The sequence below is a fragment of the Centruroides sculpturatus genome, unplaced genomic scaffold (genome assembly GCF_000671375.1).
Source record: "Centruroides sculpturatus isolate CEXI.00-Female unplaced genomic scaffold, Cexi_2.0 scaffold169, whole genome shotgun sequence".
Lineage (NCBI taxonomy): Eukaryota > Metazoa > Arthropoda > Arachnida > Scorpiones > Buthidae > Centruroides > Centruroides sculpturatus.
In genome coordinates, this window is record NW_019384492.1 from 866,608 (window position 1) to 893,554 (window position 26,947).

Below are 26,947 nucleotides of genomic sequence, written 5' to 3' on the forward strand. Positions count from 1 at the left end.
ATGTAAGCATGAATTCGAACAAATAAACGGGTTTTATCTTGTAAAACACTTGTACATCATTTGCCTCCTTCGCCACCGCCTACATACGCGGTTTCCCTTAGGCTCATTCTGACGTGAGATAGACTTTTTCCCCCTCAACGTCGGCAAACCTTACAAATTTAAATTGATTGAACATAGGAATGTGTGGTATATTGTTATCACAAACATACAAAATTATAAATCAATAAATTTTTATTTTATTTTATTTACTTTGGTAATGTATACATTATGATATTCTACAAAGATTTTTAGAATGTCAAACACAAATGTGACAATATTTTTTATACATCTTTTTTCTAATGTAATTTACAAAATTTTTATACTGATTCAAAGATGAAATTTAAAGAAAATCTTTATATCTTGATCTTTTCATAACAATTTAAAAACAAAGCATGAAAAATTTGATTACATATACACAGAATTGATAATCCTGTGTATATATATTTTGTCAAGAATTCAAGTTTAACAGAAAATGATATATTAACTTTCAAAAAGTAAATTGTTAATATGATATAAATCATATTAAAGAAAAATGTACAAAAAATTTATATTAACTGTATATTTTATAAAACATAGTGTTTCTTTCAAAGCAAAAAACAAAACTTAATATCTATCATTATAATTATTAAAATCATAATTTTCTCATAGTTAACATTGTATTGATATCCCAAATTAAACTCCTTAGACTGTCCATAATCTCTTTCAGCTGCCTATTTTTTAAAACAACTTGCTGTAATTAAAAAAATTATCAGTTTCAAAATAATTTTCAAATATTTTATGATTAAACTTATTTAATATATTTAAAATATTTAATCTGCAGGACTCAAAATATTAACAAAAAATAATAATAATAATAAAAAAATGTTGGAACAATATATATTATACTTAAAACATCAAATATTTATGGCCTTTCTTAATTGAATCAAAAATATAAGAAAAAAACTTATAAAACTTCATTTATTTATAGATAAATGAAATTCTTTCTTGTTCTGACTTTTTTGTTCTGAAATACTTTGTTCTGATATTTTGTATTATTTTATATCAATGAAGTGTAATAAGCATAAATTATTTTTCATTAAATCTTATACAGTGTTCACTTTAACCTTTATCCAGGCACAAAAAGATATTTCCAGTATTGCATGAGTATGTGCACTGCTCATGCAATTGTGAAAGTATAATCATTTTGCATTCACAAGTGTAAGGCATTGTACTGTAATAGTACTTCACCAATTAGCCAACTGCATGATGTTGGTCTTTTTATAAAGCCATTGACATTGTGTATCACACATGGTTTGTCAAGATCACATTTTTAATTTGCATCATGTTCTTATGATTAGAATTTTATATATTGCCATGGAACCACTAAATAATTTATAAATGTCTCTTTCTTCAATGAATTAATATATTTGTGAGATAAGCCAAGGGGGCGATCCCTAATGACCACTTACCGGCACAGGCTGGTGAAACCCAATCTCAATGTCTGGCTTGGAGTTTATCGGAAACATGCAAATTGAACAATAGCCATTTCTGGTCAAGAACTGACACCAGTTAGGATAAATACACATGTTCTAACTCACAGATCTTAAATAAATGTGAATAGAAGGGATGATTAAACTGTCAAGTGGGAGTGCATGTGAGTAAGTCAAAAGGGTGTCCATTTCCCGACTGAGAGACAGGCAAACATGTTTAACAAACATAATTTTAATATATATCTAAGCTAGGATACATGAGAAAATACAAGCTATATGACTAAATATAGCAATTACATGAGGATATTATCAAATATTACAAGGCATTGCGACTATTCCACTACTTATGCTGCAAGTGTGTGCTGGGCTTATCTGAGAAATTGCATCTCGAATCAGAGAGAGTTTACAAACATTGGCTTGCAGAAATACCTCAGATGGAGAGTGCTATCTTCTCAGTGGGTGGAGGAGTATATGGCAGGAGTGGGCAAGCAAGAGTTCAGTGGGAGCCGAAATGTACTGTAGGTTTTGCAAAATGCATGGGAGCCACAGTTCTGTACTTTTTATTCTGTACTGCAGTTCTGTACCGCAATTTTATTATGTAATATAAATATAATATAAAACAAATATAGAATTTTTTTTAATAAACATATTTTCACAAAATTGAGGAAATAAAATTGTTTGAATAATAATAAAAAGCAGAAATTAACACTTTCAGCAAGAGCTCAAAAAGAGCTTCATGCAGCTCTTGGAGCCACATTTGCCCATGTCTGGTATATGGTCATTGCCCTGAGATCACTTGGTGACAGATGGAAGTTGAATCAGTAGATTCTGTATGGCATTGTTCCCTTGATGTGGCATTGGTCTGCCGAGGTCCACTGCATATGGTCTACCAGGTAGTTGGTGGATTGAACTCCTCTATCTTTACTCGGGATGTTCACTACCTTCACCTATGTCTATGTATTTCCACCTCTTCCAAGTATGCCACCACCAAACTCTTGCATCTGCCTCCTTTTATCCTTGTTAGCCTGGGAAAGTAAATCATGTGATCAGCTATTGTTAGAGATGAAGGTTCATTTCACAGGTGTTGGTTCAGAGGTTTCACTTGGTTGCAGCGTCATGCCCATATTTGGTTGTGGACTTGCAAGATTACTCTGTTTATTCGATCAATGTTTAACTTTCTCTCTCTTAACATCAAATTGTTATCATTTGACAGTCTGTTGTTAGAATTCTCTAACATTTGTTGACAGGAAGTGCTGTCATTCACTCCATTTTCAAGCAATGTTTTTCTAACTATCAGGACAGAGGATTAAGCTTACAAAAAAAATTTTCTAAATTTTTCACATCAACTTGCGATCTCACATATTTTACTATAAACATTGCATTGACACTAATGTACCATCTGCATATACAGTACTTGAGCACAACTGAAAAGATTTCTTTGGAACCTGGATAAATGTTAAAGTAAACACACTGTATTTTAAATTGGCTTTATTATTTAAACAAATGTTCAAAAACTTGTAAAATCTACTAATATGTAACAAAACATTTTTTGGCTTTTTGAAACCCATCTTCTGACTGCATTATCATAAAAAAATTGGAATATATATAAAATTTCAATTTCAATTTATTCCATATATCAATTATAATTTACTTGTATTAAATGTTATAAGTTTATTTAAATATAATTTAATGAAATAAATAAAATAAATAAATGGCAAACAATATTATAAATAAATATTCTGATATATTTGAAAGATTTTGGAACATTTACATACTATTGCTATTTTTATTTTATTTTAACTCTTTATAACACTGAAATCATTTAAAATTTTTATTGTATTTTGATTAATTAATTTATTTTAGAGGAATTGTGTAAAAACAAATATAAGTTTGTTTTTATTTAAAAATTCTTTATTAGTCTAAACCAGTGGTTCCCAACCTTTTTTCATTAGTGTACCCCATGACATGTCATATCTCTAGATTGTACCCCTCATTTAAGAAATTTAGTGAGTACCTGTATTGTTAATTTTACATATTGTAACTTTAAATTAAAGAAAAAAAGTAAATGAAAAAATGTAGAATAAAGTTGTGATTGTTGCAAGGAACATATTTTACCTAATAATTTTTTAATAGTATTAGTTTGGAATATAATATATATTTTTTTCTGCCATAATAACTAACTTTTTTCTGTACCCCTAAACAACCTATCGCGTACCCCTAGGGGTATGCGTACCACAGGTTAAGAATCGCTGGTCTAAACTATATTATACTCAATAATGTTTGCAATAATTGTTAAATAAATAAGCAAAACAACTACCAGATTACATCGGGCTACTTTACAGCAATTAAATATAATCACAGAAAAGTAGCCTGATGTAATATTCCAGTTGTTTGCAATATTACATCAGGCTATCAGGTTGCCTGATAGCCTGATGTAATATTTACAAATATATCAGGTTTAGAGATGTTTGTATATTGTTAAATAAATAAAGAAATATTTGAAACATTCTATATATTTCTGATCCTCCACAGAAATTTCTACAAATTATAATAGAATCTCATTTTATCAGATTGCTTGGACTGCCAAAAGTCATCCATTGTTCTGAAAATCTGTTATATTGTGAACAACAGATTTCCTGCACACCAAGGAAAATATCTGTCACTCAAAAAAAAAAAAATCTGTTTTTAATCTCCTATATACAAGAAATTCCTATACAGTGGTACCTCAGGATACGAAATTAATCTGTTCCGACACTGAGATCATATCATGAAAATGTCGTAAGGTGAATCATTTTTCCCCATACGATTACATGTAAAACCAAATAATTCGTTCCAACACGAAAAAAACACTCAAATTAAAGCTAAGTAATACATTAAAAAAACTATAGTAAGGAAAACACTGAAAAAATGCATTTTGTAGTTGTAAATGTATAAATAATGGTAACAGAATAATAATTGATTTAAAAAAATGTAGTTTTATTTGCACTTTACCTTTGAGGATAGACGACGGTGGAGGTGTAAAATGGTGGCGGAAGAGAGGGATAAGGGAAATGATACTAAAATTTAACTTACATAACATAATGTAACAATAACTTAAAAATAACTTAGAAAAGATTTTTAAAAATTAGTGATGTTGTTTTATTTTTTATTTTTTTTTAATTTTTATTCACTGCTTTTTGCTGTCTTTCCTTCACTTTCACCAGCACTTTCACTGGATACAGGTCACTTGGTAAAATATCTATTTAAAAAGGTTTGGCTTTGCCTACTTTTTAAAATGTTTCTAAAATGACTTAGGCAAATGTCATTACTCCGAGCAGCAATACGGCCATTGTGAAACTTTTTGCGGTGTATCTTTTCAATAAAATCAGTCACTTTCTGATAATACCTCAAGATTTCCTTTATCGAGCGAGATCCTTCCACGACGAAGCAAACACGCAGACTGAGACCAACGAACAGAAGTGAATAAAAAATGGCGCTGCGAACTAATGTAACGTCGTGTGGTGAGTTTTTGTTCGTATCGTGGAGCAAAAATATGTTCGAATTTCATGTCGTATCCTGAAAATTTCATATGCTGGGGCGTTCGTATCCTGAGGTACCACTGTACATGAAATTATTCAATCTCTTCAGATCTCTATTTTTTATTCTATAGAAACATGTATGTTACAATATTATGTCGTGTGTATATATATATATGACAAAGCTAATAAAAACTGTATATACTGTAAGCACCAAAAAAAAAAAAAAGCAAATTATATATGATCATTAGCACTTCATTGGACTTCAAGATTTATTAAAAAAACTTGTCCATCTTGATTTGTTTTGATGCTACTTTTCTGCCCATTGAATACAATCTCTTGATATTAGCAATTTCATGTACTACAGTCTGTTCATTAATGCTGAAACTTGTCAGGAAGATCTTCACAACTTGGAAAGACTCAATGACCTTGCTAAATTTTGGCACTAAGCTTGGAACAGCATCAGAATGTTCACTAGGTAGCTCCTCCTCAATCATATCAGCCTGCTGACTCTCTTCATACAATTCTTCAATAGTACAATACATATCTCATACATAACAAGTGCATCATCAAACTACAAATTCCTGGAAATACCTAAATATTAACTAAACATTGAAAAAGCATAATGTTTACAATAGAAGGCCTAGAAAAAACCCAATATTCTGAGTTATGGATCCAATAAAAGAAAGTAAAGTTACATTGCTTTGGTGGGACTTGGGAATAAATCTGTTGTTCCAAAATCCGTTAAAACAAGATTCTACTGTATGTCACATATTTTTCCTGATTGATGCACAGTACTCAGTTTGGACTCTGGAAGTTTTAAAAAGTTCAACAGTCTCTTATTGTTAACGCACAGTGACATTTGTCAAATATTTGTCAAACAACCATTCCCCTATCCAAATAAATTAACTAGACTGGTTCCTGCTACTATGCATTTTTACAACCTGGCCAAAATTCAAAAAAAGAGCTGTAAATAGCATTTGAAAATATCATAGATGGCTAGTTAAAATTAACAGCTAGAAATCAAAGCAACAAAAATGATACGAAAGTTGAAAAATATTAAACAATTAATTACTAAAAAAATTTGATAATATTTACTATTAAATGATGTTTTTATTATAAGGTTGTAGAGCAGCTAATTTTTCTTAAAAGTTCTCAATAGAATTTATACTTACATGCATATTATGAAAATGATCATGGAAGAATACACAATACAACTCTTATAACTGTTTTTATATATTCTTATTACTTTTTCCAACTAAAGTAACTTCATGCAGTTTAACCACTTATCACAGGATACAATATATATATATATTGTATCCTGTGATAAGTGGTTAAACTGTGTGTGTATATATATACACAGGTGTTGTTACTGGTAAAATTGCAGATGTGAATAACACTGTTGTGACCTTAACAGAGCTGTAGAACATGCCCATAGGAGAAAAAAAGTCAAAAGGAACCATACCTCTAAATGTGATCCTTCATCAGATGTAGCCCCCAAAATCAGCTGCATGCAACTGCAAGTCGTGCCACTAAGACTACTATGTTTAACTATTTAGCCCATGCTATTATGCCAGCTTCAAGTAGGCCACTTGACTGTTCTTGGAGTATTTGATGCTGTATAGTTTTAGAGGGGTGTAGGGGCTCACTGGGCACTGAGGAATGAGCGATAGTGAGCACTGAAGCACATGACTACATGTGAAGTGTTGATTAAGGCTCGCTATCAATTTCATGCAAAATGTGGAAACAAGCAAACTAGGGTTTTTATCACCAGTATTATATTTTCATCACCACTTTAATAAAAATATTGCCAAAGTGCAATTTTGGCACTATGCAGCATGACCCCTGCTGTATATATGTATATAGCACACACAAATAATAAAAACAAACCAACTGCATGTGTGAATTTTAATAATAAATTAAGTGAATTTGAAATATTTTAAAATAATGTAATGATTCTGTAGCAGCAATATAAATATTTCACTTTCTAAATACAACATAAACTGGTTTTAATGGATTGTGGAACAATGGATTTCTTGGAATAACAGATTTTTTTTCCAGGTTCCACCAAATGAATGTAATTTTACCTCCTTTTAGCAGATCTGTTATTCAGAATAACAGATTTTTTCTATCCTAAATCTATTATAAACTTTGTGGTTTTTCAATGTTTAGTTAATATTTGGGTGTTTCTGGAAATTTGTAGTTTTATGATGCACTTGTTACATTTGGGTTATGTACAATTGAAGAATTGTATGAAGAGAGTCAGTTGGTTGATACAATTGAGGAGTCACCTAGTGAAAGTCTGTTGCTGGGCCAAGTGTTGTGCCAAAATTTTGTGAGGCCATCAAGTTTTCCAGGTCATGAAGACCTTCCTGACAAGTTACATTACATTAAAAGAGCAGAGAGATTGTCTGTATATGCACAGACTTTACCTCTAAGAAATTAGAAGTGTTGAAATTGAAATCAGAAGAGGAAGTGATAGTAAGTAGGGAAGGAAAGAAAATAGGGAAAGATTGAAGGGAAGTGTCGGATCATTGATCGTCTGCATCAGAATTGTTGAACAAGTAAAATACAGTGACAAGACAAAATATGACAAGTTTCAGCATAGGCAGAAAAGTAGCATTAAAAGAAACCTAGATGGCCGAGTTTCTTTAACAAATCATGAAGCCAAGCAAAGTGCTAATGAGCATATATAATTTGCCTGTTTTTATGTTTACAGTATTTAGTTTTCATCAGCTTTGTCATACACACGTATGGCATAATATACAATCATATACAGCATAATTTACATGTATGTACAGTACATTACAAACATAGCTGTTTCTGTAGGATAAAGAATAGAGATCTCAAGAGACTGAATAATTTCAAGTACTTGTATTTCTTAAATATAGGAGGTTAAAAAAAACAGAAATTTTTTCAAATAATGGATATTTTCCCGGGTGTGAGGGAAATCTGTTGTTCGTGATATAATGGTTTCTTGAAGCAATAAATCATTTTCGGCAGCCCAAGAGATCCATTAAAACAAGATTCTTCTGTAACTAGAATGATCTTCATGAAAACAATCTGGTTTGATAAAAATCAAGTTTTATTCAAGATAAAATGATTTTAGAGAAATTACATCATTATCAGTTTAAAAAATTCTAAAGTGTAATAAATTCAAACCTCATAGTTAGCATTTATATACATGTCTAATAAGTCAACAAATTCAGTTTAATGGTGTTGATTTATTATATTATACTGGGTTCATAATTCTTTACTTCTAATTATAATTTTCATAAAATAAAATTAATATTTAAAGTCTTAAATAAACATATTTTATTTAAGACTTTAAATATTAACAAAAAATAATTCTAGAGACAATTTTAAAAAATAATTATTATTATTTAAAGTAATGTAAAATCAAAAAGTATATTTAAATAAAATTAAATTACAAAATTCCAGTTGATTATTTGTGCTAAAAATCTTACTTTCATTTGAATAAAAACCCAAAATTTTATTTTTCAGAAAAAAATTCATTTATACTATACTACATTCTCATTTGTTGGAAAAATGCATTCAGATAAATATCTATATCATTTAGATCCCTTTGTATAGAATTTATCTTGTAGAAAAATTTTTTCAAACAGAAATGACATTTTCTACAGAATCAATTGAACTGCACAATGCCTTTTTAATAAATCAAGTTTTAACTTTTTATCAGATAATAAAAATTTAAACCTAGTATCAAATTAATTTAATACCAAATTCATTAAATTAAATTAGCTCTTTGTATTAGTTAATTTAATAATCTTATTCAGTAAAGTTATACAAAATATATATATGACACTATATATTTAAAGGTTAAACAATTTATAATGTCTATAAATCATAAATCCAGACTTAAATTCATTACTTATTCAAATACATTGCACATTTTATTATCAAACATTTTTCTTCTTGTTATTAAATTATTTTTACAAGACACTTGAAAAAATGGTAGTAACTTGTAAAAATAGCACCATCAGGACTTTGATTGTGTTGTTTTTTCAAATGATGAAATAAATATGTGAGATTGAAAATGAGACAAGTTACCATTCTAAGAAAATGCAATATTGTGTTCAATTTGTTTTTAGTGTGAACTGTCAGAATGAGCTACAAAACACAGTTAATTATTAATTGTACCAATATTATATTTGCTGTAAAAATTACAGATATTACTACAAATCTATCCCACCAAATATCATTCGACTATCAAATCCCCCATCCAACCAAATCCAAATTTCCAAAATCCTCAGTAATTTCCAAACATTTCAAAACAGGATTCATTCACTAAGTTTAAAAGTTTTATCAAATTTTTTATATATGAAGCAATACATAAAAACAGTCTTTACTAGAATATCATACTGTATTTTCATGTGTATTATCTGCAGAAAATTGATAGAACAAAATAAAAATTTGCCTAACATACATCACTGTATACCTTCTAGCTATGGAACAACCATTCATCTATACCCACAGGGTTTACAACAGTGGTAGTCAACCTGGTCCCTACTGCCCACTAGTGGACGATTTGAGCTTTCATGGTGGTCTGATGCTGAAGCTACTTTCCATTATCACTGCGCATCTGTGACTCACTGACAGAGCAGGTTGTACTGTAACAGTGGCCATCATTCGAGTTGAGCTCGTTTTGTGGTGAGTCAGCGTTGTCAGATTTAGCTACTTTTTTCAGTTTGACATAAAAAAAACATTTGATGCAGTGGCAAAAAATTTCTGTGTATTATAAACATATGCAAAATATAAATAAAAAGATAAATTTAATTTCATATTTTTACTAAACAGCCACTGAAAAATTACAAGTACTTTGCAGTTGTGTTAAGTTAACTTACTGTGGAACTGGTGGGCAGTTAGAAAATTTTACTACCAACAAAGATACAAAAATGGGCGGTAAATATAAAAAGGTTGACTATCCCTGGTTTACAGGGTACAGAGTTACATGGTTCATATTGCAATTTAAATCAGCATTTAACCCACCCCATCACATAACTCACATCCTTTTTCAAGTTATCTTTTAAACACACATAATCATGGAAAATACATTTGAAAATACAGTAATTTAAATGTTTCCTATGTTTCATAGTTTAATAAAAAAAATATAAATTTTTTGAAGAACAAAACTTTATAGTTTTCTTCAAATTTTAATGCTTTTTGGTGATTTCTAGATCCTCAAAAAGTAACTAAAAATTATTTCAGTAGTCAATTTTAGGTTAAGAATTATTGATTTAATTTATGAGCATGCTGTATTTCTAAATTTCATTTTCCTATAAGTTACATCATCCTAAAATAACTCCTAACATAGCCTGTATATAGAAAACCAGTGTTAATTTAAATTGTTACCTCAGCAAGTTCTTTGTGTTCTTCTGATAGATATTTTACAGTATCTGAGATTTTTCTATCTTCTTGTCTATTGTCTATTTCATCTTTCATAGGAATAAGACTCTGTGAAGAAAACTTTAGTATTTTTATTACAACATATCGCTTTAATAACAATAATAATAATTAAAAATTAACATAAAACAGAAAAAAACATTTAAATCAAACAAAAATTAAAAAACAGCAATCAATGAAAGCAACTAACTTCTATATGAGTATATTCCATTCCTGTTGCACAATTTTCATTACACTTTTCATGAATTCGTCTTAGTCTTTTAAAAAGCATTCCAATGCTTTTTAAACTTTCCTGAAGTTTATTCTTTTTATCATCCAGAGAACTTAAACTCTGTGCTGTGCCATTAGGAGGCTGAAAAAAAATAAGTTATTTTAAAAAATAATATAATAAACTCTAATCTTAAATATTTATATATATTGTATACAGTAATAACTAGGGTTTCTCATTTCCTGGTCTTTTGCTTGTCCTGGGATTATGGAAAAAAATGAAATGTTTCCCAGGATCCAGGATATAATTAATTATTTTTAAAATATAAAAGATATCTTGAAATCAAATGATATAATTATTTTTCATTTTTAAAAGTAAGTTAATACATTCTGCAACCTCCAAAATCATAATATTAATAATGCTGTGTAAAATATATATTAAAATTACCTTTGAATTACATAGAAATTTTCACAAATAGAAAAAAGTTATTAAAGTTTGTTGAAAACTGCTTACAAAAAAAAATACCTTTGAATTGAATTGAAAATTTAAAGAAAAAATGAACTTAGATCAAACTTATAACTTAGAAGGTAATTTTCATTTTTTTAAATAAAACATAATACAAAATATTATTGTAAATTTTTATAAGATTTTGAAAACCGAAGATGGTCAATACTCCAATCACTCAATCTGGTTATTATTTTAATAATGAAAAGTACTGCTACTGAAAATGCCCTTTCCAATTCAACGGATATGGGTGAAATCATCTTTAATGCATTTAACAAAATCTTCAAACCTGTTACTGGTGTGTTCTCCCACGACAACAAAAAACGCAAAAACCAAATAAATAGTTCGTTACTAACATTTTCGAACTGAAAAGATTATTCTTCAGGTAACTTTGAATTTCTGGTGAGAAAACAAATTTAAAATTCAAATGTGTGCTTCCCAATTACGTCATCAAATGATTTGCTGATGGCATCAAATGGCACAAAAAATTTGCTGAACTTTGGAAACATCATTAATATAAATATAATTTTTATGGACGTTAAATAATAAATGTTTTTTAGTAGGTCCAGTGCTCGTTTAAACTCAACAGTTTGTGCAATATCTGCTATTGGTCTAGATTCGACCAATCCTGTCGCGACATGAGTCAGCGATGATGTTTTACCGTATTATGCGAGTCTCTTTTAGCGTGTTTATACGAACACAATTGCAATTTTTTCGCCGTGTTATATGAATCTGTATTATATGAACCCATGTTATAGGGGGGTCTACTGTATTAACCTCATTTTGCTGCTGCTAAAAGTATTAACTTTTCATTCTTTTTTATATCACACTTCCTCCTTCATTTTTCTATCTTGTGAACATTTAATTATATCCTCCCAATTTTGTTTGCAATACTCCTTTCCATCTGGTGTCCAGTTCTATCAAGTCCTGAGCACTAATGATGTTACGATGCTTTTTTCATTTGTAAATGACATATTGCTCCAGAAGCCTTATGTTCATAATGTCATACCAGCTTCTAAGTATAATAAGTTGTTTCCAACTTACTTCTGCTTCTTTATGGTCCATTGCATTAAAATTGTGCCAGAGATAATGGATTACCTATATGCGCATTCATATCACCTAACAATAATCCTTTCATTTGTCTTGCATTCATTCAAGACATCCAACAGAACACTCCAGAATTCATCCTTTTCTCCAAACACCCTGGACTCAACTGGAGCATACACACCAACACACAGTAACCTTGTACACCCTACTTTCATTCTCAACCAGACAATCCTGTCATTAACTAACTCTAGAAGGTTAACACAATCTTTCAGACAGGGACTAACATAGAGTTCACTCCATGATTACCAAATTCTCTTGCAAGTACACCAGAAGATACATATAAAAATCCCTCCCACTCATCCAAGCACTTGCTCTTATGTTTTGTTTCAGATGAAAACAATACCTTCCCTTCATGCATCACATTCAACAACTGTTGCTCTTCCAACTCAGACAGTCCTAAACAATCCATACACTGGAATGTCACCTCACGTTCACATCTTTTAACACGAGGCACAGATGCCTCTTTCCACTTTATTCCATTTTTAACAAAAGCTCTTTTTGCAGGAGGGTTGTTAATCCTTTACCCAACCCCCAACCTGGGAGGACCAGGATACTCCTTACTCTGACCTCACCTGCAACCTTTCCTGCATGGGTGACCCTACCAGTAGCCATGGCTATTACCAGTTAAGCCCTCGGGTCATCGAAACACATAAACCCCACCACCATGATAAGTTAGAGATATCAGTGTGGAGTAACCATAATATTCTTCAGCATATAATATACAAAATGGGATTTAGGCAAAAGGATTTACACAGGACACAAGAACTGCTAAAAACCTTCAATAAATTACCTTGGTAAAAACTATTATACATCAGATCTACTGGTAAACATAATTAAGCCAAAATAAGCACCTCTAATATTAATAGTTTACATAACATAGTACTACAACAATACCAATAAATTCAATATATGATAACAAAATACTGTCATATATTGAATTTATTTACTTGACACAGCATCTTTACTTATTGTAATTTGCATCAATGATGTACAATGGAAATAGTTTGAGGTATAGGTAGTACAGTGTTTCAACAATGAGTCTCTTCTTGAGCAGGTCACAAGAGTTGCTCTATTCCCTCAGATAAGTCTCCTGATACAAAGTTATGTAGTTGATGATCAACTATGTAAATTGTATCACTTTGTGCAACTGTTCAATAAGCAATACAGATATTTTAATGTAAAAATAAACCATCAATTTAATGTAAATATAATATGTATAATATAATTAGGAATTATTATATTTAAGGAACTTTTTGTGAAATAACTTTACTTGCAACATGGTGTAACTAATAGTAGAAAATTTTGATAGTAGCTTTAGATAGTATTTTGCAAGAACAGAATAATATCAAGTACATTTGTTGTTTGCCAAACATCAAGGAATTCTTTTATTTTTTAGAAGTTATATTGTTCATAAAATCAAAGTGTAAACAGAAGTTGAAAATATAATAGAATTGCTCTTTTCCCATTCCTATGTCACTTCCAATTTCATTTAGTATATAAATAAAAGTTTGTTTCAGTTCATGGTCACATAAAACTTATGCTACAAGAGGATTTTGAAAATCTTCATACAATGACAATATACATCAGTGTTTCCCAACCTTTTTTGTGCTATGCCCCACCTAAGCCTTTCTAAAATTCTTATTCCCCCCAACATATACAATGGCTATATGGTTAACTTAAACTCTGGATGAGTCCATTTTCGAATTGCCCCTGTTAACAATCGAATTGCCCCATGTTGGGAAATACTGATGTATATCCTCCACTGTTTTCTCACCACTTGATTCTATTGACAATATCTTGTCTTTCAATTATATCCATCTTTCTTTTCAACTACTAAGTTACAATAAAATAAAAAAAAATGTATATTTATGTATAATTTGCAGCTGGATTGTTAATTTAGCAGCTTTATAAAGAGTCCAGCATTTGATTAAATGGTGCCATTTTGTAATAAAGCTAAGTAATGTTCAGCTGGTTTGTTGTTACATTGTGTTCTACAATGCAGCTGGCTACATTTAGCTGTATTGTAAAGCAGCAGAAATTTCAGCCACTTCACTGAAATGTGAATTATTCAATAAGGTTAAGGACAAAAATATTAGAAGTAAAAAAATATATATTGCATAATCGAAATTATTTATTTATAAACTTGAAAATTATAAATGGAAAATTATAAATGAAAATTATATATATATTTATTTATAAACTTGAAAATTATAAATTATAAATGTATTTGAATTACTTCCTACTTTTAAGAAAAAATATAATTATTTATATTATCTAATCAACTGAATTGTTCATTGGTAATTTAAAATCTTTAAAAACATATATTGCTATTAAGTACAGCAGTACCTCAAGATACGAATGGTACAGCATACGAAATTTTCAGGATACAACATGAAATTCAAACATATTTTTGCTCCACGATACGAACAAAAACTCACCATATAACGTTACATTAGTCTGCAGCGCCATTTTTTATTCACTTCTGTTCATCGGTCTCAGTCTGCATGTTTGCTTTGTCGTGGAAAGATTGCTCTTGATAAAGGAAATCTTATTTATTATCAGAAAGTGACTGATTTTACTGAAAAGAAACATCCCGAATAGGTTCACACTGGCCATATTGCTGCTCAGAGTAATGGCATTTGCCTAAATCATTTTAGAAACATTTTAAAAAGAAGGCAAAGCCAAACCTCTTTGGATAGATATTTTACCAAGTGACCTCTATCCAGTGAAAGTGAACGAAAGAAAGCAAAAAGCAGTGAAAAATATATAAAACAGAAAAGATAAAAATAACTTAACACTAATTTTTTTTAAGTTATTGTTATATTTTGTTATGTAAGTTAAGTTTTAGTATCATTTTCCTTCTCCCTCTCTTCGGCCACCAGTTTACACCTCCACTGTTGTCTATCCTCAAAAGTAAAGTGCAAATAAAACTACATTTTTTTTACATTTTTTTTTATCAATTATTATTCTATTATGGTTATTTATACATTTACAACTACAAAACACATTTTTCAGTGTTTTCCTTACTAAAGTTATTTTTTTTCAATGTACTACTTAGCTTTAATTTGAGTGTGTTTTTCGTGTTGGAATGAATTATTTGGTTTTACATGTAATCGTATGGGGAAAAATGATTCACCTTACGACATTTTCATGATACGATCTCAGTTTTGGAACAGATTAATTTCATATCCTAAGGTACTACTGTGTTCTTAATGTTTAGGTACTTTATTATAATTAATAACACTTTTGTAAAATAATGATGTAAATAAAGAGTAGTAGTTTGACATACTAAACAGTGCAAAATTAAATTATACATCATAAAAATAAGAAAACACTTTAAAGCCATTAAATTTCTTCAATAGTTACAAAATAATATTAAACGTATCAAATAGATATATTATTTATTAATGCAAGATAAACTAAACTGACATTTAGATCTGCAAAAAACTTTCTTTTTAAAACATGCACATTTATTAGTGAGGCACTGATTTTTCACAGGTTTTCTTGAGCATTTTTGAAATCCTTCATCACCAACTAATGATTGGTTAGTCAAGACTTCTCACAGCAATATTGATCTTTCTAGTATTTCACCATTATAATCATTTGATGACTGTTGTAATGTAAGAACAGAACTAATTTTTAATTATTCCAGATTTAGTCCCTACCTTGTAAACTCCTTCTGAAATCAACAATTTTTTCCATAATATTTTTGGTATCTAAAGGACCATGATCTATTTTTGGTACATCAATAAAAATATTTTTTCCAATATCTAATAGGGGAAGTTTCTTAGTGGCCTCATCAATCATCTTCTCTGCAGCTCATTTAACTTCTTTATGCATTTCTCTTTCAATTTGTATATTGTGTCAGAAAATGAAGCAAATAAATGAATCTAGCAACACACAGAAATATACAGTTAGATGTAACACGAAGAAAAGATGAATGAGAAGAGACAACATGCCACACACAGACGTAGCAGACCAAACAAGATAATGCATTATGACCAAAAAAAGTAAAGTATACCAACAGTACATAGTGCTGTCTAATACAAAATATGTCTTAGCACACAGAGATTAAATTTTTACTTTCTTTCACATTATGCTTGCTTTTGCATATAAAACAGATAATCTTCGACCCATAACCTTCATTGCTTTCAGACAATCCATTAATAACATAAACAGGTTTAAAGCAGGACCAACACTAATGAGCTCCACTGTTCATTTCGACACTCTGAACAAATTATATCATATTGAATATTTTCTATGTCTTTTACAACTTTTTCATCATTGGTGGCAAAGAATGCAATGAATTATGCAACAAATGATCTTGCTAACACAGACTATAAAAATTAATTTTCTTGTATAATAATCTTAATAGCTACTAAAATGACCTATCAAACCACAATTATTTAATTTGATAGTTGACTAAGATATTTCTTTATATCTGAGAACACTTTGCCCATTTTCCCATTTTAACATAAAATTATGTCTTAAGGTGACACGAATAGAGAAAGGTATTACTCTTCTAGACTGAAACAAACAATGAAATAATTTACATAGCCAAGTCAAATTTTTGTAGCCCAAAAAGTAGGCAATGTGCCAAATAATTTTTTTACACCAAACTAAAACAAGAGTAACCCATTTTGGTGGTCAAATCTGGCAATGTTACTTAGTGCTCAAGTGGTAAGAAACAGAAGTAAATATCACAATCTGACCGTTTATCTAACACCTCATTGTAAAGTGGCTAATCATTTGGCAAGCCATATTATAAAATGTAAAATGTCATTCAATTTGACAGGATTTGGTTAACATTCAGCCATTTTACAAAGAGGATGAACATTAGTTAGCTTTGATTAAACAGCATCATTTTGTAATAAATGGCTAGACATTTTGTAAAGTGGCTAATTTAACAATCCAGCTGCAACATATATATGTTAAAATAGATAAAAAAAAAACATAAAATGCAAAAACAAAGATAGGTGTTTATCTGCTCACGACTGCAAGTTACTCTACACCAGAAAAACCTCTTCTTTGAGGCTAACAAAAATAGCTGTTCTTTTGTTCCATCATTTATGAAACATTGTATATGTGAGACCTAGTTGAAGCTCACTAACAAGTCACACAATGATCTTATAATGCATTTCATTTCACAAACTTGCAACTCTGACTCAAAAATTGAGAAACTTTGACCTGCCCGTAAAGTTCATTCATACTGAATTTTTATCATCTTAATCTCAATGATAAATAAATTAGCTAAACATGAATTTTAGTTTAAAATATTTGTGGCAGACTGATGTACGATAACTAATTCACAGTAATCGTTACGAGTGCTGTTTACTTGTTTGCAACTCTGATAAAAGTTTACACTTTATACTCACTATATAAATCAAAACCCCTACTTTTGGACAAAATTTTGACTTGTACTAGTACACTAAGACCCAGCTTGGGGAATGTGTTCCTAGACAACAGAGCATTAAACAAAACAGCATTAAACAAAGTCATTTTAACATAGAGTAAACAGGGATAGGGGAACACATGACCGAAAAAAATTTTACTTTAATTTTAAGTTATTTTTATTTTAATTTGTATAATAATATATGTTAAATAACATATGCACACAGAAATGTATAATAATATATTAATTAGTTCATTTTTTCTATATTAATAGTTCATTTTTTGTGATGAAGGTCCTGACTTTTCTGAAATTCTTGTTTTTTGCAATAAAGTCGTGAAGTTTCATTTGTTGCTTTTTTCTTTCCTTAAGCAAATGTTGGTAGCAAAAGATCCAGGGCTGTAGAGTCAGAGTCTTGAAGTTATTTTGCATTTTAGCCAGAGTCGGAGTCGTCAAAAAATCCGCTGACTCCGACTCCTTTTTAATTACCAACTTGTTATGTATATAAAATGGAAAAGTATTGGAATCGTGTCAAATTTGACCCTCCATGTTTTTTTTTTGCAAATCTACACGTTTGGAGACCTCCTGAACCCCTCAAAAAAGTCAATAAAAGGGGAAAAATTGTGTGTGTGTGTTGGCATCTAATTTGTTTAGTTTCTTTATTTTCTGTTCTAAGATATTAAACAATATCTCAGAATGGGTAAAGTTTAAGAAACAAAATGTGGCAATGTAGCTTGCATATAAAGGGGCATTAATACTATTAAATTTTGGTTCTTAATTAAAGGTCGACAGGGTGATGACATAAAAGGGGTCATGTGTCATGTGTCTTAATGAATATTTTACTCGTTATTAGCATTCAAAATTTAAAAAAATAAAATAAAACTCGTCTCTACCCTCAAAGTAAGGTTTTTTTTGTCATTTTATAATAGTACAGTAAAACCGTTAGAATGTGTATGGGGACACGATTTAGTTCAACCACTTTGACGCTTAATAACTAACTCCTGTGTTAAACCATCTGACTCTGATTCTGACCACTTTGACCACAGAAATTATTAGGCTTCAAACAGGGTGAACAAAATCATGCCCCCCCACACAGTCTAACATCCCCACATATAGAAAAAACCTCGAATCTTTTGCTTAATTAACTCGAAATTTAAAGGTGTTCTGAGTCCAAAAATGTAAAAATTTGGGAGGGGTCATTTTTTTGACTGAGCGTTACACTTTGTTATATATCCTCTGTTATATATAACAGCCGGAAAAGTAAAAATTATCGAATACATATTTATATATTACTTAGAGGAGTCTTTTAGCTTTGAAATAAAAAGTTTCTACATTCTATCTTTATTAGAACACTATTTATTGAAATTTTTAATCTGAGGTCACGTGATGACATCAGAATTTCCGGGTCTCTTTCAGTAACAAGTCTGCCCCTGGTCGGAGTTGGAGTCAGAGTCGGTAGATTTTTACGCGACTCCACAGCCCTGAAAAGATCGCATCCAAAATGCCACATTTTGCTTTTACATTCCTTTCAAAATCTAGATCATTTGCTACAGTTTGATTGACAATTTTGGTTATCATTACCAAACTTTTACTAAGAAAATCTGTACAGAAATTTTATGGGTTCTTCATTTTTAGAATCTCTATTTTCCAGTTCGACATGAATTCCTTGTTCTGCCAGGACTTGAAAGTCATTGTTGATAAGACTCTCATCAGAAATCTGCAGTAACTCCTCAATATCCTGTTTATCTACATCTCCTNAATAAAAAGTTTCTACATTCTATCTTTATTAGAACTCTATTTATTGAAACTTTTATTCTGAGGTCACGTGATGACATCAGAATTTCCGGGTCTCTTTCGGTAACAAGTCCGCCCCTGGTCAGAGTCGGTAGATTTTTACGCGACTCCACAGCCCTGAAAAGATCGCATCCAAAATGCCACATTTTGCTTTTACATTCCTTTCAAAATCTACATCATTTGCTACAGTTTGATTGACAATTTTGGTTATCATTACCAAACTTTTACTAAGGAAATCTGTACAGAAATTTTATGGGTTCTTCATTTTTAGAATCTTTATTTTCCAGTTTGACATGAATTCCTTGTTCTGCCAGGACTTGAAAGTCATTGTTGATAAGACTCTCATCAGAAATCTGCAGTAACTCCTCAATATCCTGTTTATCTACATCTCCTAGTCCTGCTGTATCCATTAGGTTGAGTTTGATCAAACTAATAATACAGCAATAGGCTCTTCTCGTTGAGAATTCTTGGATACCTTCACCATAACTTCTTCCACACTTCGTTCATTCGTGCATTTATCAGTTAATTCTTGCCAAGCAAAACTATTGCCTATGACATCCATGACATTATATTTTTTCAAAATTGCACCAAACAAACATATATTTTAAGAAAGTACACCTTTTTGCCATCTTTTTCTGATTGGTCCGTNAGGAAATCTGTACAGAAATTTTATGGGTTCTTCATTTTTAGAATCTTTATTTTCCAGTTTGACATGAATTCCTTGTTCTGCCAGGACTTGAAAGTCATTGTTGATAAGACTCTCATCAGAAATCTGCAGTAACTCCTCAATATCCTGTTTATCTACATCTCCTAGTCCTGCTGTATCCATTAGATTGAGTTTGATCAAACTAACAATACAGCAATAGGTTCTCCTCGTTGAGAATTCTTGGATACCTTCACCATAACTTCTTTGTTCATTTGTTCATTCGTGCATTTATCAGTTAATTCTTGCCAAGCAAAACCGGTATTGCCTATGACATCCATGACATTATATTTTTTCAAAATTGCACCAAACAAACATATATTTTAAGAAAGTACACCTTTTTGCCATCTTTTTCTGATTGGTCCATGTTCGTAAATAATCGTATTATGTAAGAATCAATAAATGCCACGATAATTTAAATCAGCGTAAATTTTAAGCTGTTTTTTAGGCTTTGAGCAGACAGCATTATATCAAATCAGCATTAAGTGGGGTCTTACTGTATATGGGGAAAAGGTATTTTGTTGTTTACTAGATCAATACTTAGGAATGTTTCGATTTTACAATAGTTGATAATGTAAAATAAATTCTTGTTTGAAAATAATTACTCACCTGGAGAACCTTTAGAGTCTGAAACAATTCTGTAGTTTTAGTAACAATTTCTTGAACAGTTTCTTGACCTATTCTACAGAGTAAAGCTGTATTAAAGTCTTTGTGAGGCTGTGCAGGTTGATTGGGTGGCACACCAGCTGGAGGACCGACATTACCCGAAGGATCCACCATTCCCGACTGTCCATCGGGAGCAACAACTTGTCCTAAGTTTTGATTCTGTTGAACCATGTTCATAGGAGGCATTGTCTGTGCAGGAGGGTAATGTTGTGGATGATGAACTGTCAGATGAGGTTGACTTCCCAGAGATTGCTGATACGGAGATGTCATATTGTTTATAGTATATGTTTTCTCGATTGATAAACTGTACTGTCCTGCAGTAGTAAAAGTTAATAATAAAATATATTTTCACTCGAACAAAAATCTAAGCTGAATTTAAGCTGAACAACTCTACTTACGACACCTGGTGTTCGATTATGGAAAATGACGTTCTTATTAAATAGCACAAAATTGTTTTGTCTTTTATATACTGTATATATAAAAAATTATTGTTTTTATAAATTCCATCAAATAATAAACTTATTAATAAAAAATATATTTGATGGAGAAAATTTTAAAAAATTGAAAAATAAAAAGAACAAATATCGAGAAAGACAAGTTTAATAAATACTGTACATTCTGTAGGTTGATGTACCCAAACTTTTCATTAACGAGCCAAGTTACTTATAAGTCGTAGATAGGCAGGACACAGATATTTTTTATATCCCATATATACTACAAGTTACGCCTACTTTCTATCATTTATAAGTGATGTGTCCAATATGTTCGCTAGTAGAGAAAACTATCTTTTTTTCTTTTCGTCCTGTAAGCACTAACAGCCCGTTTTCCGCGCTCATTATGGGTTAAACCAGACCCACCACGAGATAACGGAGTGTATTTTTTTAATGATCATTGAATGGCTTGAATCTGTTTTCATGCAATTTGGTTTTCCAAACAATTAATTTCGGATAAGAGAATTCCTCTTAATACACATAAAATAAATACATTATTTGCAATAACAGATACGACATCGGTAATACATTCGTGTATTACTTTCTAAATGAAATGATTTTTAACATTAAAAGATCTTTGTTATTTTCAGTGAACTGTTAGGTTTCATTTTCATAAAGTTCTGTAAATCGTTCATTATAATAAAAAATTACAACTAAGTCAACATTTTGCATATACTATTGTTGATTTTTAAATTCGTCATCAGTTTTAACATTAACTATAGAAGAAAGAGTAAAGAATACGATTTCTTCTGTCAAACGACTTCAACTAAATTGTAGTATGGTACTTCAATGCGTGACATCAATAGTTTGTCAAAATAGATGCATCAATTAGCGTGGCCTACTATAGCACTTTTAATACGCGAAACGTGTAACCCCGACGGCCAGCGACAAGTCTCTCCGAAAAGCGAAATAATAGAAGTAAAGGTGGTATTGTGGAACACTGCGGGTATTATGGAACCACCCCATTTCGAACTGATAATAAAGGCGAACTGTAGCGGATTGTGTCTGAACTGAACTAGGCAGATATCCATAGCAAGGGAAAACCCTTGCTATTGTGAGGCCCTGGAAATAGCCCCTCCCCCTAAAAAAGGGAAAGATATGTAAAAATTTGTTATGTTAAATTGTCAGGAAAGCAAATTATAAGTGTCGAATCGGCGACACCCGACTTTGACGTCGACGCTCATCAAAAGTTGACGGAAAAACCAAATTTTAGATGTAAAAAGAAGAAAATTTAAAATATTAAAAGTTAAGACGCAGTTTAGAAAGCAAAACGAAACTAGATTAAAAAATGTCTAGATGNTGGCACATATCTGCGAGAAAATGGCCGGATAAGCAAGAGTCTATCTAGTGCAGGAGTGGCGAATTTTTTTGAACCCGCGTTAACGCGTAAAATAAGAATATTGACTATTTCTTTTGTCACTATGACTATATATTGATATGACTTTTTTATTGTTTGATCTTTGATCAACTTTTGTAGCTCTTTGCCCCAATGAGATGTGCCACTTTGGGCGCGCTTGCCGTCACACAAATATACTAGACTCTTGGTCTAGTATATTTGTGTCTTTATATAAATGACACTATTAAATTATTTATAAATTCAAATCAATTATACTGAAAAATAAATGGAATGCTTCATTCGTTAGAATAAGCACTTTAAATTATTCTTTTATTAAATTTAATTTGTGGTAGTTTGACAACTTTATATAAATAAACAAAAACGGATTTTTTAAAACTTTATTGCTGTTTATAAAAGCACATAAAAATGTTTACTTTCTGAAAGAATAGGTTTATTTTTATTTGAAAGTTTATATTTATCTTTATAAGAGTTATGTTTAATTGATCGTTTATTTCTCAAGTTCATCGATTGCTAATTTTGTATGTGAGAGCAAGTCGCATGCAAATCTTTAATTATTGAAATTATTTTGTTTAGAGGTACAAATTCTTGTCGTTTTCATAAAATAATTAAATTAAATTAGAAGAAACATTACATAGTTGATTATAAACATCAAAACTGCTGAATAAATAATTAAAATACACGTTAATTAAAAGGGAAAAATAAAGCATCACTTTTTTTAAAATAAAGCATCACTTACAACATTTTTAAACTAGTCTCTCCTATATTATTATAATTATTATTCTAAATAGTTTCAAAATTAAACACTGATTCACTGCTGATGGTTCTGCTTAGTGTGAGTCTCCAAATTAATCTAAACATACTCTAAACATAGATTTCTTTTTGATTAATAAACCGNGCCACTCTAATATACTAATTTAAGTATACATTTTACCAAATAATCTTATAGATCCTGTTAATGACAATTTCAGACATCCTATATTCCAGAAAGAAGAAAAAAATGCATAAAATTGATCAGAGAAAATAACTACGATGTAAACTATTCAACCTGCGAAGATGAATTCAATCTTTTCTTGGTACTTTGACGTTATATATATATATTTTTCTTTTGAAGAAATGCCGTTTTAATTTAATTTTATATCATACCATATGTATAAAATTTATTTTTATATGTATTTTTCAGTCTGCATGTTTCAGCGGAGATCGTGATTTGATTGAATTTATGTTAACTAGAGGTAGGAGTTTGGTTGCTAAGTGAGTCTCCAAATTAATCTAAACATACTCTAAACATAGATTTCTTTTTGATTAATAAACCGTACAGAGAGATGAAAAAATTATAAATTGTGAATTAACATTTATTAAAACATTAAAAACATGTAAATATTCGAAATATTTTAATAATAATGTGGAGAGCAAAACGCCATCCGCCGGCGAGACGACAAGAGCGGGACGAGACGCGACTTCGCGAGAAGAGACGACCGTTGAAGAAGAACGCGCGAAAAGACGAAAAAGAAGTCCTACATTTGTTTTTTATAATAATCACAATATTTTTTATGTAATTTGTATTCCTTAAAACGTTCCTGTTATCCAAATCTTTCTTACCTCAATTAAAGTTTTTCAAAAGGCAAAGAAAAGTCTCACAGAAGTGGGGGCTCGTCTGGGATAGGAATAGGCTCGGATGTGAATTAGGCTCGGATGTGAATTAGGCTTAACTCGAGGAGATTTGACGAACTGCGCTTTGGTTTTGTGAGTACAGTACTCTGGACATTTACGGACATTTCCGTTTTTGTGAAAATTTCGACGTTGGGAAGTCCGAATACATCGGCATTCCGGAAGGACTTCGACTTACGTTTCGGCAAACCGTGAGTAGTTTTAAAATTCTACTTTTAAGATGGCGACGCTCGTAGAAATTATCGGCGAAACACTAAAGTCGGCCTCGACAAGTTCAATAAAATTGTTGCATCAACTTGTATTCGAAGAGGTTGGAGATAGGAATAACAGAAAAAGATTAAGAACCTTTGGTGGATTCATTTTCCATCCAAAGAGGACGAAAACCTGAAAAAGAAAGTGCAATATATTAATGAGAACTTTCGATTAAACGACCTAGTTGTTTTGTGCAACTTATTAAATGTTCAATATGATGGTAATAAAGACGAAATCGTCGAAAGGCTTGTTTTGGTTAAAGTCCAGTTATGTGGACTGTCATGGCGGCACTTCCTGTTTTCCGACTGCCAGCCTCGACACCGGAGCGGTTTGGAGACGAGAGATGTCACGTGACGACGCGAGCGAGCGGAGCCGCCGCGATAAACGGGGAAAACCGACGCGCGGGTTAACGTCCATATACGTAGACTGTCATGGCGGCTTGTCTCTGATTCCGGAAAAGAAAAGGAAACAGTGGGGACGCACGTTCTAGTAAGATTTACCCTCCGAATGAGGGGGTAGCCCTCCCCATACGAACAATAAATGTCTAATGAACCACCCCCCTACGCGCGACCCTTCGCGAGATATAGCCCTCCGAATTGTTCTACGCGCGACCCTACGCGCGACCCTTCGCGAGATATAGCCCTCCGAAAATTGTTCTACGGGTCACGTGACCGCATGTTAGCCACAATTTACCCTGCGAATGAGCGGATCGGCGACCCCCCGAATTGAAGACTCCCTCCGTGCGAACGAAAAAGTCAAAGGAACCATACCCCTGCGCGCGACCCTTTACGAGATATAGCCCTGTAAAGAATTCCCTACGTCATTTCCGGCGATTGGGATCGACGAGTGGCGTCGCTCTTTCTACTAAGCCTATCGACCTATTCTAACGTTACTGCAGTCTAATTATCGGAGTTAGGTCCTTTTCGTACGACCCCGCGCTCATCCTTGACCTCGGGGCCTAGGGCCCTCATTCACCGACACGCTCGGGTTTCGATCGCGGTCGGCTAGTACTATGCGCCGCTTTCGTGGCTTGTCCAAAACACCTGACCTACCTCTCCAGAGGTGACTGTCACTACTTAGGCTAATAGAAAACCGTTTTGGAAACCAGATTGTACACTCACCTTCAACAGCGTCTCCCGCCATATCCTTTCGCTACCTGGCAACGCCTAGCCTATTCCCGATGTTGCGTGGGTGAGGACGGGGTGAGGCCGCTGGTCCCCGCCTCGGCTAGGTCCTGGGGGTCGATGACGAAGATGTTGGCGCCCGATGTTGTCTGAAAAATCACATAATCCAGGTTTCACATCCGCAAATAGGTATCCTTTGGTCACGCGCAATATACACAAGCTGCACTACTCACTGGGCGGTCGTCATCCCCCTGCCGTTCCTCTTCGTCGCCCTCGTGCACGGGAACATCGAAATAGGGCTCGTCCGGCGGCAGATGTTGATCCACGGGCACACCGATCGTCCGGAGTTGGAGACCCTGACGACCGGGGCCCGGGTAGACGGCCACGATGTCCCCGATGAACTGCCGGAATTTTGCCGATGTTGTTGGCAACTGGGACAGGACCCGCGTCCTGTACACGTACGTACAGTTGTAGCTCTGCAGGCTCCTGTCCGTGCGGAGCGACTTGATGGACTTCTTCAGCCAGCGATTTCTGCACTCGATGTTCTGAGTGTGGGCCTCGGGATCATCGGCGTCGACGAATCTGCTCGGAAAATAAAAGAAAAATGTCACTTTTCAATAACGCTTGTTCATTTCTTTCACATAACACATTGCAGTTTTATCTTCCTTACCTCCCGGGGCCCCGCTGGCTGTGATTAACGGTCTTATGTTCAGAGAAGCCCATCGTCGTACAACCGCGATATTGGGCCGCGCTGTCGGAAACAATGATGGAACCGCGGGCGATGTATCTGAGCATGTGGCTCCAGAGAACCCGTCGGCTCTTGTTGTCCACCTGAAAGAATACGAGAAACTATAACAAAACTTCCACAAAAACTAAAAAATAAAAGGAAATAATAATGCTTGGCTACTACTTACATGCCAGTACATCACCTCTTTTGTTTCCCGACAATAGGCACCGAAGATGGTGATTTGGGTGCCTTTAGTTACGCGGCCGCGGTTGTATTTTCGCCTCCGGGTGAAGGTCTCGTCGATCTGAAAATAAAACATACGAATATAGAGACAGACATTTCGGCAAAGTCAGAAACGTGGGTCGATGGTCACCTCGACGTGCATGCCTTCAACCCCGAGCTGGATGTTTTGCTGGTGGGAGACGAAAACCTCCGCAACTTCACGGCAGTAATTGTACCAATCTCCCGCTGTTTTGGGGGCCACGCCGCATTCCTCCGCGGCGACAGTGA

General features: G+C 32.4%; 2 protein-coding genes across 5 annotated transcripts; both read right to left on the minus strand.

Moving 5' to 3' along the window:
• Positions 1–561: 561 nt before the first annotated feature.
• LOC111621830 (mediator of RNA polymerase II transcription subunit 30-like) lies at positions 562–21,251 on the minus strand. 3 transcript variants are annotated; one of them, XM_023364092.1, is made up of 5 exons: positions 21,217–21,251; positions 20,762–21,132; positions 10,638–10,799; positions 10,397–10,510; positions 563–769 (listed from the first exon to the last, which is right to left on the minus strand). In XM_023364092.1, exons 2-5 carry the CDS (start codon positions 21,086–21,088, stop codon positions 671–673), a joined length of 702 nt encoding a protein of 233 aa, XP_023219860.1. In that variant the 5' UTR covers positions 21,089–21,132; positions 21,217–21,251; the 3' UTR covers positions 563–670. The 3 variants fall into 3 exon arrangements, with proteins under 3 accessions (XP_023219861.1, XP_023219860.1, XP_023219859.1); XM_023364093.1 differs by lacking the exon at positions 21,217–21,251 and having other exon boundaries at positions 562–769; positions 10,397–10,498; positions 20,762–21,210; XM_023364091.1 differs by lacking the exon at positions 21,217–21,251 and having other exon boundaries at positions 20,762–21,210.
• Positions 21,252–25,522: 4,271 nt separating this feature from the next.
• LOC111621831 lies at positions 25,523–26,947 on the minus strand. 2 transcript variants are annotated; one of them, XM_023364096.1, is made up of 5 exons: positions 26,811–26,947; positions 26,625–26,741; positions 26,381–26,541; positions 25,944–26,292; positions 25,523–25,859 (listed from the first exon to the last, which is right to left on the minus strand). In XM_023364096.1, the coding sequence occupies exons 1-5, from the start codon at positions 26,820–26,822 to the stop codon at positions 25,758–25,760; spliced, it is 741 nt and encodes a 246-aa protein (XP_023219864.1). In that variant the 5' UTR covers positions 26,823–26,947; the 3' UTR covers positions 25,523–25,757. The 2 variants fall into 2 exon arrangements, with proteins under 2 accessions (XP_023219864.1, XP_023219862.1); XM_023364094.1 differs by having other exon boundaries at positions 26,625–26,939.